At 40.3% G+C, this 14,017-nt stretch overlaps 1 protein-coding gene across 1 annotated transcript; it reads left to right on the forward strand.

Annotated features, from left to right (window-relative positions):
- The first annotated feature begins 253 nt into the window (after positions 1 to 253).
- On the forward strand, positions 254 to 13,751 carry LOC124286067 (guanine deaminase-like). The gene is made up of 14 exons (XM_046722389.1): positions 254 to 333; positions 1,970 to 2,082; positions 5,352 to 5,440; positions 5,981 to 6,152; positions 6,708 to 6,795; positions 8,052 to 8,154; positions 8,680 to 8,707; positions 8,912 to 9,019; positions 9,422 to 9,505; positions 10,242 to 10,339; positions 11,002 to 11,069; positions 12,074 to 12,232; positions 12,662 to 12,808; positions 13,278 to 13,751. Exons 2-14 carry the CDS (start codon positions 1,978 to 1,980, stop codon positions 13,334 to 13,336), a joined length of 1,308 nt encoding a protein of 435 aa, XP_046578345.1. The 5' UTR covers positions 254 to 333; positions 1,970 to 1,977; the 3' UTR covers positions 13,337 to 13,751.
- Positions 13,752 to 14,017: the final 266 nt, after the last annotated feature.

Consider the following 14,017-nt stretch of genomic DNA (forward strand, 5'->3'; position numbering starts at 1 on the left):
AATTCAGAATGCGGTGGGGTTATTTGTTTTCCAAAAGTAATATTGTGTGATTAACTCAAAGGATTTCACAATATATCCAGTAAATATTTAAACAGTAACCCAAACGTATCCTGTCCCAGCCATCCAGACCCTCGTCAGGCATAATTATCTGGTATCATTCAGATCACATTCAGCTCTCTGCCCACATTGATAGCATCTTTTTGCAGCAGGCAGAGTGTGTCGTGTCATTTGGTCCTTCAGTTATCAACTCGAACACATCGAGCAGGGAGTCATTTGCAGCACTGGCAATTATCAGGCAGACAAAACACTTCCATCCTGACAGTACAGCTGCAGGTAAGCTCTACTATATGTACACATATCCTTGATACTGAGACACGTCCTATTGCGCATGTACCACTGACACTGGGATTCACCCTATGGTAAATCCATCACTGATACTGAGACACGTTCTAGGGTGCATGTACTGATCATATTGAGACACGTCCTATGGTACAGGTATCCCTGATACCGAGACACGTCCTATGGTACAGGTATCGCCGATACTGAGACACGTCCTGTGGTACATATGTCACTGATTCTGAGACACGTCCAATGGTACATTTATCCGAAATAGTGAGATGTCCTGTGGTACACGGATCTGTAATACTGAGGCACGCTCTGTGGTACATGCATCGCTGACAGTGAGAGACACGTTCTATGATACATGTGTATCCCTGATACTGAGACACGTCCTATTGCGCATGTACCACTGACACTGGGATTCATCCTATGGTACATCCATCACTGATACTGAGGCAAGTCATATGATACATGTATCGCTGATACTGAGACACGTGCTATGGTACATGCATCATTGTTAGTGAGACACGTCCTGCAGAAACTCTTTCTATGTTACATGCATATGAACCGCTGAGACATACCCTATGGTACATGTATCACTGAGACACGCCCTATGGTACATGTACCCCCGATGTTAAGACACGTCCTATGGTACATGCACATGTACCGCTGATATTGAGACATAGCTGTGTGGGTTTCTTACTTTTATCTGCCTTGGGGACTAAGGGGTTCAAATACAGACACAGGTCTTTTTATATACCAACCCTTTAATCAGGTAACACAATTTTACGATTGACGATATGCATAGATGTTTACAGGATATATCTGAGATATTCCATCTTCATGTCATAACACAAGCATTGTGGTTTACATTGCACAATTTTCGGGATTATGTACAATCGTCGACCCTTTTCAAAGAAGATTTATGAAAAACCGTCATTTGTCACTTGTTTTCAAGTTTGATCAGGGTTATAGCATTCAATGACTCACTCCATTTAGAAGGAATGAAGTATGATAAACGAATGTGACAGTTCTGTAGTGAAGGGTGACATACGCATTCCTTTAGACGGCGAGGTCAGGCGTGTTTGTCAGTTGCTCTTGTCAAATTCCATTTATTAGGGTCTTATCAGGATCTATCATCAAGGTATGTTTAAATTACGTTGCGTTTGTGTGTGTGTGTGTGTGTGTGTGTGTGTGTGTGTGTGTGTGTGTGTGTGTGTGTGTGTGTTGTGTTAGAGCAGTCCTAGTCTGTTGCTCAATACCCTCGATAGGACAACGTCAAGCAGTCATTTTGGACCAATATGATTCGAAACTAGGAACCTGCTTCCTGGAAGTCTTATCGCAGAGGTGTTAATTCAGTATGTATGAGTATCAGTGGTGTCTGTAAAATATTTAAAGCTTTGTATTCTGGTGTTTGTAGGATATTAGAAGAGGACGTGTAACTGGAATCGGTTGGACGTAAGACGTGACTAGTAGGGTATATTAGTGTATATACATCGGATCTTGTCACAATAAATCGCCACAACCGTTCACACCGGATGAAGATTCCATTATCTGCTCGTCCCTCTTCATGAACTTCACTCTGTAACATGTCGAATTTTGGGTTAGTTTGATTTCACTGTTTACACAGGATCTAAAATGGCTGACTCTGCGACTGTTTTCCATGGCACGTTCGTACACTCAACAAAGGAGGAAGATATGGTGATTCACAGCGATATGGTCATTGGAGTGAAGCGGGGCAAGGTAGGTTTGTTAAAAAGGGAAATATTCATTTTTTCCAATCTTGAGACAAACAATCTTTAGACTTTTTTGCTGCACAATCTTGGAACATGAAATTATACACATAGATAAAAGTATCGCAAAACCTATGATTTTAATACCCATATAGCCGTTATAATCATACAATTATGACTGTTGGTATAAAATTTAGATCCTTCGATGCACCATGCATTGATTTTACATATGTTCGCTAGCATCGAAGGCTATACGTGTACCCGTTATTTAGGAAATATTAAGTTTCAGCTGACTGTTCTCACAGCTCGGCAACTTGTAATATCACTTTCGTTGTTTGTTGATAAACATATATGGGGCCTCAACTGACAACTGCGCAAAGATAGCAAGTTATTGGTATGCGGGATGCTTGCATGTCACTGAGGGCTATTGTAAGAGATGATGGTTGTCATCTATGGACTGTCAGCCGATTGGCCAGGAAACATCACCAAACAAATGACATTAAGAACCGACAGCGACAGGTCGACCACGAGTGACAACTCTGACGGCACTCTCCTACCCAGAGTTCCATGGGGCAAGCCAGCATAGTATCTCTGCCACAGGCCAGAAAAATGTGACGATTCGTCACATCTTGCACCGTCCATTCAATATAATGTACAGATTTCTTTCACTCTTTCATTTTTGACGAGTCTACACATCTAACTAAACATCTTTAATAGAATGGTTTAGTTTCACTGAGAAAATATCCAAAAACATGTAACACTATTTCGATTTGCGTAGCGATTCCTTGTTTACATAGGTTGTTCGGCTCCACGCGCTGTCACCGAAGCTAGTGGAGAGCAAACGATGCAGCCAGTTTGATATCTAAATATGTACTGTCATAGACCTTACTGTCGCAGTTGTGGAAGAATATATATGTAACAATGTAAAACATTATGAAGAGAGCGCCGAAAAGCTTTCGTGAGTCCAGTCTCTTCTTATTATGAATATGCGCGTTTGATTACAAACAAGAGAAACGTCCGGTCACGTGATATGTAAATTAGCCTGTGGCAGTGATGTTGTTAGTCATCACTGTGCCGGAGCGTGCTCTGAGGGAGGAAAGAGCCCTTCTCAGAAACGCACGACTTCATTCGTTCATGGCAGTTGTTATGTTGAAGTGAGTGACTGCCACAAAAGAACTATCTGAAATCGCTTAAAATTGACCGAGTATAGAGCCATATACCGATCAAACGCAGAAACACTACCCATGCAAAACGGAATGTCTTGGAGCATCTAGTGTTTGTTGGGGGTTCATTGGTGGTGTAGTGGTCGCTCTCACATGACTGTAAAGCTGACCTTATGATGATCAGGCAGAATCGGAATGGACAACAGGTACCTAAACGACATCCTAGACAGGGTGGTTGTACCACTTTTCGATGACCATCCATTGAAGACAAGGCCAGTTTTAATGGATGGCAATGTTAGGCAATAGCTGATTTCTTACGTCAAGAGTTGGTAGCTATAACTTCGCCCGCCAGGAATCCAGATCTCAATCCCCTACAGGACGTTTGGGGCATGGGTAACAGAATATGCCAAGATCCTCCAGTACAAATTTGACGTATTGGAACAAGCCCGCCTTCAGAAATGGAATGCCATATCTCGACGTCATTTTCAAAGTCTGGTAGTCAGTGAGGAGAGGGTCAGTAATATTTCCACGTCAAAATAGACAAATACCACATCATTCATCTTTTCCCCTTAATAGAATATGTTTGCCGTTATGTTGTTATCGCAACTAAACTGGACACACTTATCAAAGAATAGGCTGCAAGGTATTAGGCAAAGGGCCGATCACTATGACATGTTGGTTTCTCCACTTGTCCGAGCTGAGTGAATGAGGTCTACGCAGCACTCAGCAGTATTGTAGCTATATGGCGGCGGTCTGTAAATAATCGAGTCTGGACCAGACAATCCAGGGATCAACACTATGAATATCGATCTTCGCAACTAGGATACGATGACATGTGTCAACCCAGTAAGCGAGCCTGACCACCCGATCCCGTTAGTCGCCTCGTACGATAAGCATGGGTTACTGAAGATCAGTTCTAACCCGGACCTTCACGGGTCGAGTCAACTGGCAATACATGGGGAGATGTGTCCACTGGAGAAAGTAGAAGACACCTAAATGAATAAAACACTCTACAGATTACAGAGGCTTAGTAAAGCGAAAGCTAGGAAGAAAAGCAGTTTTGGTAGGATCCTGATATGCCTAGTACTCTTGCAGGTGCTTGGTAACAATCACCGGTCTGTTATTGCGCTTTTAGGTATTTCCTAGTTAATAACAAGACTATAATACTCCGTAATTGTACCTTTGATTGCAAATTAAACTGTTTCTCTCTGTTGATGACCTGTTTCTGAGCTAACATGCTGTTGTGTCATTAATGGCAATAATATCTGCCATTCGTTTTTTCACTTTGATTTGATTGGTGTATGGCTAATAGTATTTTGGATAGGGCAGTGTATACTTCTCCTGGACACGACCACCTGCCACAGATTTAAGTGATCCATTCACATAATTTATACCACAATATCGTCTTTTCCTGCCAACGTTACCTGTTGAGTTATTCTCTGACGTTTACGAGATATATTTACATAAAGCTCGGACCGATTAAAGTTATTCCAATCAGGACGTGAAATTTGGACCATATTATCAACAATGGGTTTATGCATTGCGTATGCATTCACATGCTGTTTTTGTAAGGAAATGTTAAATGAGTGCATTGACATTTTCAAGTAGGTGCTTTCATTTGGCGCGGAACTGGGGTTAATGTGTTCAACATCCTGTACACGGAAAGGAAATTTGATAACCAAGCCAAAATTTGTGGGTTTTTTCATTGTGGCTTTAAAGCCACGCTATGCATAAATATACATTTAATGGCCAGTAACGGCCTGGCTATCTTTTCCTTTTTAAGTCTATGGGAAAACATTTGGTATTGTGTAACCTGTAGGGTGTTGAGGGCTTTGGGTTGAAATGTTGTCTGTATTTTACTGTTTTGCTTTGCATCAAGGTTTTTCAATACTACATTGTTTCTTACAGATTTAGAAACATTGAAGAAACTAAGATTATCACATGTGTTACTGCTTTTGTCGTCGGTATTAACGAAGAAACTACGCGAGTAGCATTGACGGCGACATCGTTTTTCGCTGTCTCTGTTCACTCGTTAGGCTGTTGAATACTTGCCCAGGTGGTCTCCGGTGTCGTGGTGCTAATTTTGTGTATGAATATGTACCTCCGTTTGTTTCAGATCATATTCATCGAACATGAAACATCTCTTCCCGATCTGATGAGCGAATACAGTGTGCCACGTGACAACGTTCGACATCTGGAAAAATGGTCAGTGAACTCACATACTGTACCCTTAATGTTCCTGTAAAATATATCGACATGGGGAGGATATATAATATTTATTTCCATATACTTTAACCATAATTCATACTGATGCATTTTTATAAAATAAGTTAGAGCTTCTGTGTTAAAAGAAATATGTGTAGGAAGAATACTAACTATAATATTGAGGAAAACCTTTCAGGGATGATTGTAACATTCTGTGTGTGGTGTGTATGTCATATGCCATGAGTATGAGTGATTTTGGTCAGTATATGTGGGTGTTTTGAAGTCAAACAGGTAATATGAAATGTGAAACTGACATCAGTTGATTTCCCCTGGTGATAGGTTCAGATTTATTTTTTGTTTGTGGTTTTCGCCACAGTCAGAAATATTTAATATTTTTAGCAGCATCACTGACGCTTGTCCATAAGGTGTAAATCACTTGCAATAAACCAAGTCACCAAGACCGACGACTCTATCTGTACAGACTGATGGGGACCAGATTCTATTCCTTAATCCGCACTACCTCTGATTTCTACATCACAGGCAGTTTCTAATCCCTGGGTTGGTGGACACCCACATCCATGCTCCACAGTACACGTTTGCCGGCTCCAACATGGATCTACAGCTGTATGACTGGCTAAACACCTACACGTACCCAACTGAAGCTAAGTTCAAGGACCTGACCTACGCCATGGATGTCTACAGCAAGGTTGTGGTAAGTCTCAGCAATTGTACTCATCTGATTTTGATTGTTGAAACGTCAGTATTAACGGCAATAACGCAACGCTACACGTCGCAGATCGCACCGTCAGTTCTGTACATTAAATGTCACTGCAGTTCGTAACGTCGATGCCGTTTTACATGTTTTAAGGAACATCACTAGCGATATTAATATTTCAGCTCTATTATTCTGCATGTTGTTATAACCATTATAACTGTACATTCCACAGGCGTAGTAATCAATATGTATGGTATAAACTGTAACGGTGTAAAGAGTTTGCCCGAGAGACTGATATCATGAGCATCGATCTACCCAACTGGAATACGATGACATGCATCAACCATGGCCGTGGTTGTGAAAACACTATCCTGTTTGTCGCCACTTAAAACAAACGTGACTAATCACTGAAGACTAGTCCTTCCATAGATCTTAGAAGGTAACTGCAATGTTATGATACGGCCGAAGACAAGTTTAAACTTTTTGAACAATCATTTGATGTAATATTCTTGAAAATTTCAAGAAGTGACTTTTCTTAATTCATTTTCACAGGATCGAACTCTGAAGAACGGAACAACGACTGCATGTTACTATGCTACATTACACAGAGATGCGACAAACCTGCTTCTTCAAGTTATTGGTTAATACAGTTCCCTGATTTCCCCAAAGTGAAAGATGGGTTATGCCATAAAACATGGACGCAGACTAAAACCCTTCATCTTAACTTTTTTGCAGTATTAAGCATTCGAATGCATTAAATTATTATTGACGGTATTCTTATGCACCTTCCACCACATTGATGACTGAGAAGGAAAATGACGACGAACCAACTACGAGAGCCAAGTGCTATTGATGTCAATGCCATACTTCCAGGGGACCGCCTCCTTGGTGTAGTCGTTAGAGCGTCCGCCCGGAGAGCGGAAGGTCGCGGCTTAGATCCCCGGTCGCGTCATACAAAACGACGTTAAAAATATGGTATTGTTGGTCCCTGCTTGGCGCTCGGCACTAATGGGTACAACAAGGACTGGTCGTCTCGGAGTCAGAATAATGTGTCTGAGTGGGGTATTCCTGCTTCACTGCGGTATGGTATCTCAGTGGGCTAGCACTACAAAACCAGCTTAAGTCTGGGCTAGTACAAGCAGCCTAACATACACACGCATGCACGTCGTCATATGAGCGAAATATTCTCAAGCACGACGTTAAACCCAATTTCACCTCACTTCCAGGACGTTTCGCCAGGCATATAGGGTGACGAAAGTCATTTCATTTGCAAGGCATGCATACCTGTACAAATTAAAGCTGCCATGTTGAACGGAGAGTCATTCACTTTAATTTGGCTAACATATTTGTTAAGGTGAAAACATGGCTAAAACATTTTACGCGTCTGTAACAAGACCGACCTTCGTTGCAATTCCATCATTCCTATGTCCAGGTGAACACTTTGCCGTCGGTGTTTGTGATGAGTGCTACTTGTCGGGCAGGATATGCTAACCTTTTCGTGAACACCCGAAATCATCACTATTTCTTTTTCACAAATAGTCCCTGGTATGGTGATCTACCTTCAGTTATTGGCGATTTATAGCCCATTTTTATACTGTATTGTTTTTCCCCTATAGTTTAAACGTTTTAGATTTAATTACTAGTTTTACATAATATCTGTGATATTCTAGTTGTTTTACTGTCCTTCGTCGGCAGGTTTTTTATAATATACATATATTTCATTTCAATATCAAATGTTCTCGTCACGATAAATTAATAATAATATTATTAAATATTAACTCACTCACTCACTCTTTCACAAATAAACCTTGTATTACTATTATCCGTTAAATGGAATCCACAGCTAGCATATAGTTGTTCGGGTACGGAAATATTTTGGTTAACTTTTATTTACAGAGAAAGCCGGACAGAGAGCCTATGTTGGGAAGGTAAACATGGACTGCCGCACCCCCTCCTTTTACCAGGAAACCACGGAAGAGTCGTTGGAAGAAACAGAGAAGTAAACCCGTTCTATTACATGCGATAGAGTGTAAAGTACTTTGAGCTAGCCCGTGTTTTGACTGTAAAAACTAGTGTTGTTGCCCGTGTTTTTAATTGTAAATAATAATGTTCTAGCCTGTATTCTTAATTGCAAATCATATTGTTCTAGTCCGTGATTTATTTGTGAATAATATTGCACTTGCCCGTGTTTTATTTTTAAATAATATTGTTCTTGCCTGTGTTTCAAATTGTTAATTATATTGATCTAGCTCGTGTTATAATTGTAATTCATACTGTTCTAGCCTGTGTTTTAAATTATAAATTATATCGAACTACCCCATGTTTTAATTGTAAATACCAATTTTCTCGCGAACACCCGGTGTCACAACGGGTTATCCTTCATAATATTTTCGGGTCATTTCTTCATAATGTTTTCCTTGCTAGTTTTCCTTTGGCATTCAGATTATTCTGTTTCGGCGAATAACCAAGGCTGATTATTCACGTTTTGTATTCACCATCCACCACTACCATATATGTTTTTCAGATTTGTCGAATCAACTATATCCAAAAAGGTAATGGTGAAAATTTAATACATTTATACTTCACTAAATCCATGTTTCTTTACATAAAGACGTACGTTTATTTGGCATGAACAAAATTAACCTTGTCAATTTTGTTTGCATATTATCAATTGAATGATGCGTCAATCTTAGCATACTGAAACAATAGACACAGTGATTATGTATGAACAAAAACTCTTTGTCGTTTTTCCCTAGAACCCATTGGTAACACCAATAATAACACCAAGATCCATTGGGACAAGTTCGGAAGAACTTCGTACGTCCCTTGGCCAACTGAGTCAACAGTATCAACTCCCAGTTCAGGTTAGTTAACTGCTCTAATGAGTTATAATGGTGGTGGTGGTGATGACGACGACGACGACGACGATGATGATTCTCTTTGCCTACATTGAATAATACATCTATTTTAGTATACCGAAGGTGTTTACACTGATTCCCACAACCTACTACATGTAGTAACACCAATAACTACAGTTAGAACCATTGTGAAATGTCGGGAAAACGTCTAATGTTCCTTGGCCGAAAGGCGCTAGCAGCCATACTCACTCACTTATCAAAACCTTTTTATCAGTTTTTAAAGTGCCTTATTCAAACCAGAAAAGTCGACAAAAATTACTTCATCAACAAGAAAGCAATAGCTGGGACAGGTTTGGTGGAGCCTTATGAACTGGCAAACTTTACATGAATTGTCAAATTTGTTTGCAGACCCATGTTCTAGAAACCAGGGGCGACTTGGCCACTTTCGACCATCTCCACGTATGGGACAAAGCTGGCCTATTGAAACACAATGTAAGATAAAGCCGCAGTTAGCTAACGTCAATGTCAGTAACGAGAACATTACGTTTCTTGATGGGTTTCTACACAACACGTTCCTCCATCAACAGTCAATGTATGCAGGTGATTAAAAATGTGTCTATTTTTAGTCGAGTAATTAAATTAGGCCGTGTATTGCACTACCAGGGCATAACGGCCTACCCCTTAAGCTTAAGCTCACGCAAATACACGCACGTACACGCACACACAATGTGTGTGTGTGTGTGTGTGTGTGTGTGTGTGTGTGTGTGTGTGTGTGTGTGTGTGTGTGTGTGTGTGTGTGTGTGTGTGTGTGTGTGTGTGTGTGTGTGTGTGTGTGTGTGCATCCAAACTAGTACAGGTGTTCAGTCATAAATATCAGATAGATAATTAAAAACAGAATGCCTTTTTCTCCAACATGTTTCGTCGTTTACTCTTCAGGGAGATTGTTATTAACTGTCTGATATATATATATCAGACGTCATTCACGACGTCACAAGGGCCTACGCCAAACGTGCATAACGTTGTCCGACATTAATCTTACACACACACATATTTATATCAGGGATTATAATCAGTGATGATGTATATTAATGTGTGTATGTGATGCTACTTTAATTCCGCGAACTGTTTACGTGAATAATCATTGATTGTAATCCCTGGCATAGTTTTAAGGATACCGGTATGTTGTATTTCGAAAGTACTGCTTATAAATTCAGTGATTATTTATCAGACAGTTTTAGCCCATTGTGTCTACATGTCAGAGGTGCAGCTCGACCTACTCAGACAGCGCGGTTCCGGCATAGCCCACTGTCCCAACTCCAACATCACGTACGTAATGCTATATACAAGAGTACATGTCACCTAACATCACGTATGTGCCACTATGAAATGGTAAATGTTACTTAACGTCTTGTATGTGGTACTATACCAGGCTACAGGTGACCTAGCACCACAGTCGTAGACATTTTTACTGATCTTAACCTCAGTTCGTGTTGCATGTAAACATTTAGGAACAAACCAATGAATACAAAACCATCTCTATAAACTTGGCGAACTTCATTACACTGAGTTGAGCAACACATATGTGTCAATGGTCAACATGCGGGACCGCATAACATTACAGACACATAATAAATTCCCCCTTTTATACCATAGGGTGTATACAATTCCACAAACCAATAATTACTACTGGGTAGTGGTTGGGTTTTGAAACCGACTGCGCCATGCTTGCGTGCATATGTGAACTAAGGGAGTAAACTCTTGCTGAGAACTAAGGGAGATAACCCTTGCTGGAAGAAGAACACGTAAATTACCATCCGTTAAAATACATTTATATGCAAAATAACACTGTAACGGTGAGGCTGCAAGAGACACATGCCCTTGCAGTTACAATGCTCTCTTTTACGAAGTCATTAACACCAGACTGTCCTGCATTTCTTTGGCTTCTTCTACTATATTATGCTAACTAGGATTATCACATTGTTTTCCAGGTTAAGAAGCGGTTTTCTTGATGTAAGGAACGTGCTGGCAAAGGGCTGTAAGATTGGACTTGCAACAGGTATATAATGCCAACCGATTACAAACAGGCGTCTCATAAATCAATAAAATAGAAAGATATAATAGAAAATGGTACGGGAGTGTTGAGAGAAAGATTTTGATGGGATATAAAGCTGAGAACCCTGAATATTCACTTCATTAATATTTACCCACTTTTTTCTGTTTTGGTTCGGTTTGAGGTCAAAGTGTGACCTCATCATTTCCATCAAGCCAGTGTTTGAAATCATAAGCATCGATCTATGATTTGGGATGCGATGACATTTGTCAACCAAGTCAGTAAGCCTGACCTTCCGATACCTTGAAAATAAGCGTCTGTTGCTGAAGACCAAATCTAACATGGATCTTTTAACTGGTAGGGATTGTCGTGACAGAGAAGGATTGCTGCGGATACATACATATGTGTACTAATTAAAATGTCGATAATGCCTTCTTGGTTTTAGCTTTAATTGTTGTGTTAGTGAGTAAAACCTGCACAAGCATTAACTTTAAAAAAGCCGGCATGCGCCATCGCAAAAAAGAAATACTTTTGGGGCATTGAATACTCATGAGCTACACCTTTAAACCTGAACACTAGTACTCATAATAGTTATCTCATGAGATGTATTTAGACCTTCGAATCAGAGAAGATCCGACACTAAGATTGTTAAAATCTTATGACTTCGAAGTAGTATAGTTTAGTTTGTGTACATCTTGTTCTGCGACACAGCACGTGTTCCGTCACTGACCACTATCAGCTACGTACACCATGTTCTGCGACACAGCACGTGTTCCGTCACTGACCACTATCAGCTGTGTACACCTTGTTCTGCGACACAGCACGTGTTCCGTCACTGACCACTATCAGCTGTGTACATCTTGTTCTGCGACACAGCACGTGTTCCGTCACTGAAGTACCCCTATCCTCTTCAAATGGTCACTTATGTAATGTCATGTATAAATGTCGAAAAAATAGAATCACGGTTTATTTTTCATAAAATAAATTTATTTGATACTATTTCTTTTCAGATGTTTCTGGCGGATACAGCAGCTCAATGTTAGATGCACTTCGCTCTGCTTCTCAAGTCTCGAAAACTATCGCAATACAACGTGAGGAAAGGGGAGAGAACTACAAAATGCTGTCATACAAGGAACTATTTCGCCTTGCAACATTAGGCGGAAGTGAAGGTTCGAAAATTGTTTGTATTTTTCATTTTTGTAGTTTATTAGACCATTAAATACGTATTCCAAATTATTGTTATGTATATTTATAAATGAATATTTGCATCGTGGATCTGAGCATCAGTTAATATATTTGAAAACAAATGTGAAACGTTAAAGCTGAAATAACCTGAACGTGAGACCAAAGATGTTCTGGCGCTTCGGGGAATTGACTCTTAGCAACTTCCTACTATATGGACAATAATTTTAGCGCAATAGGCATCATTTGGTCGGACTCAGTGGAGCTCCATCAGGCTGCCTTGAGTGTAGATATTGTATTAATGGGCATGTTGCATCGTTCATTTAGCCTTGAAGGGCCCCTCCTGTATTTATATCAAAATCAATCTGTTACAGCGTTATGTGAGATATTAAGCAGATATCGGCTATTTGTTCTAGTAATGGGACTGGATGAGACAATAGGGAACTTTCAAGTCGGAAAGGACTTTGACGCCATCGTGGTCGACCCTCTTGTGGAGAACTCTCCTTTTGATGTCTTCTCTACCGATACCTTCTCCGACATCATACAAAAGTTCCTCTTCTTAGGTAGGTAAAACTATAGGAAGAAATTATTTGTGTGCAGCCTAATCAGAAATGAATGAAATATTTGTTATTGCCACCCAGTTGGCAGTACGGTGACACATTACAGTATGTACATTATGTTTGTATCTCCGTCTTCTGCGAAAGTCTACTCAGGTGGCATACATGCCAGTGTTCAAATGTCATAACAACGACGTAGTTATAAGGAACGTGCATGCATGTGTTGAAGGGACCACAGTCAACGTGTAGTTCGCGTTCATGTGGACATACAACTGAAAAACAAAAGACGTATTTTCTCTTTTGCAACACATATCAGCACATCCATACCTTGACAACTGTTTGATGACCTAATCTGCAACAGCCCTTGTCTCCCATGTCTATGTCTCGGCTCGATCTAGTTCTTGAGATAGCGAAGAAACAGACGAGATGTCTCTTATACGTGACGTCTTTTACAGATGTATTTATATTTTAATAGGTGATGACCGCAATATGATTGATGTCTTTGTGGCTGGGACTCGGGCTTCTGGACGCTGATATTCGAGGAAGATTATACATATGCATGTTCTGTGTTTTAACGTCAACGGGGTCTACGGAAATAATTACAATGTACACTGTACAAGAAAAGGACTATTATTACAGACAGCTCGCCCACCATGCCCCAATATGGAAAGGTCTCCACCTGTGACTTTCAGTGTTTATTCGTACGGAGATAGCCACAGATCTAACATACAGAAGTCATAAGAGCGACAAAATCATTTTCGTATCATTGGGACATCTCTCATATCCGACACTATCATGAGCAAGCGCCAGTCAACATTAAATATATGTGATAGCAGGTGTTTGCGAAAAGGATTTTAATGGGCAGTGTGACGGAGGTTTCATTTTGATATACCTATGCCACATGTTAGCAGATTCAATGTTCTATTGATTTTATAAAAGTCATTTTCGCGTCCTGAAGAAATTGTTTTGTGGTGGGGAAGCTGACTGGATGATGATGGATGACGTTCTTAAAAAGGGCTATAACTCTCCTTCTGAAGTGATACAAGCGACGCCCCAACATGTCGCATCTGGCCTCAGACCACAATTATTTTCCTTCTTTGCTATCTACAGTGACATGCCAGTGCACCATAATTAATATTGGTCGTAGGCTGTTCCCCTGTTGCATGCTGACCAACCTGCCACTTGTCCCTTAATCGGCAAAATATGGGCCTGGAT

Source organism: Haliotis rubra, unplaced genomic scaffold (genome assembly GCF_003918875.1).
Source record: "Haliotis rubra isolate DU_JTF1 unplaced genomic scaffold, ASM391887v1 Scf374, whole genome shotgun sequence".
In the NCBI taxonomy this organism is placed as follows: Eukaryota; Metazoa; Mollusca; class Gastropoda; order Lepetellida; family Haliotidae; genus Haliotis; species Haliotis rubra.

What these genes read in the sequence shown, in the direction of transcription:
- LOC124286067 (XM_046722389.1), top strand. Translation starts at nt 1,978, where the DNA reads ATGGCTGACTCTGCGACTGTTTTCCATGGCACGTTCGTACACTCAACA. An exon ending in AATCAACTATATCCAAAAAG is followed by an intron (nt 8,708 to 8,911) that starts GTAATGGTGAAA and finishes GTTTTTCCCTAG; the next exon opens with AACCCATTGGTAACACCAAT. An exon ending in TGTCCCAACTCCAACATCAC is followed by an intron (nt 10,340 to 11,001) that starts GTACGTAATGCT and finishes ATTGTTTTCCAG; the next exon opens with GTTAAGAAGCGGTTTTCTTG.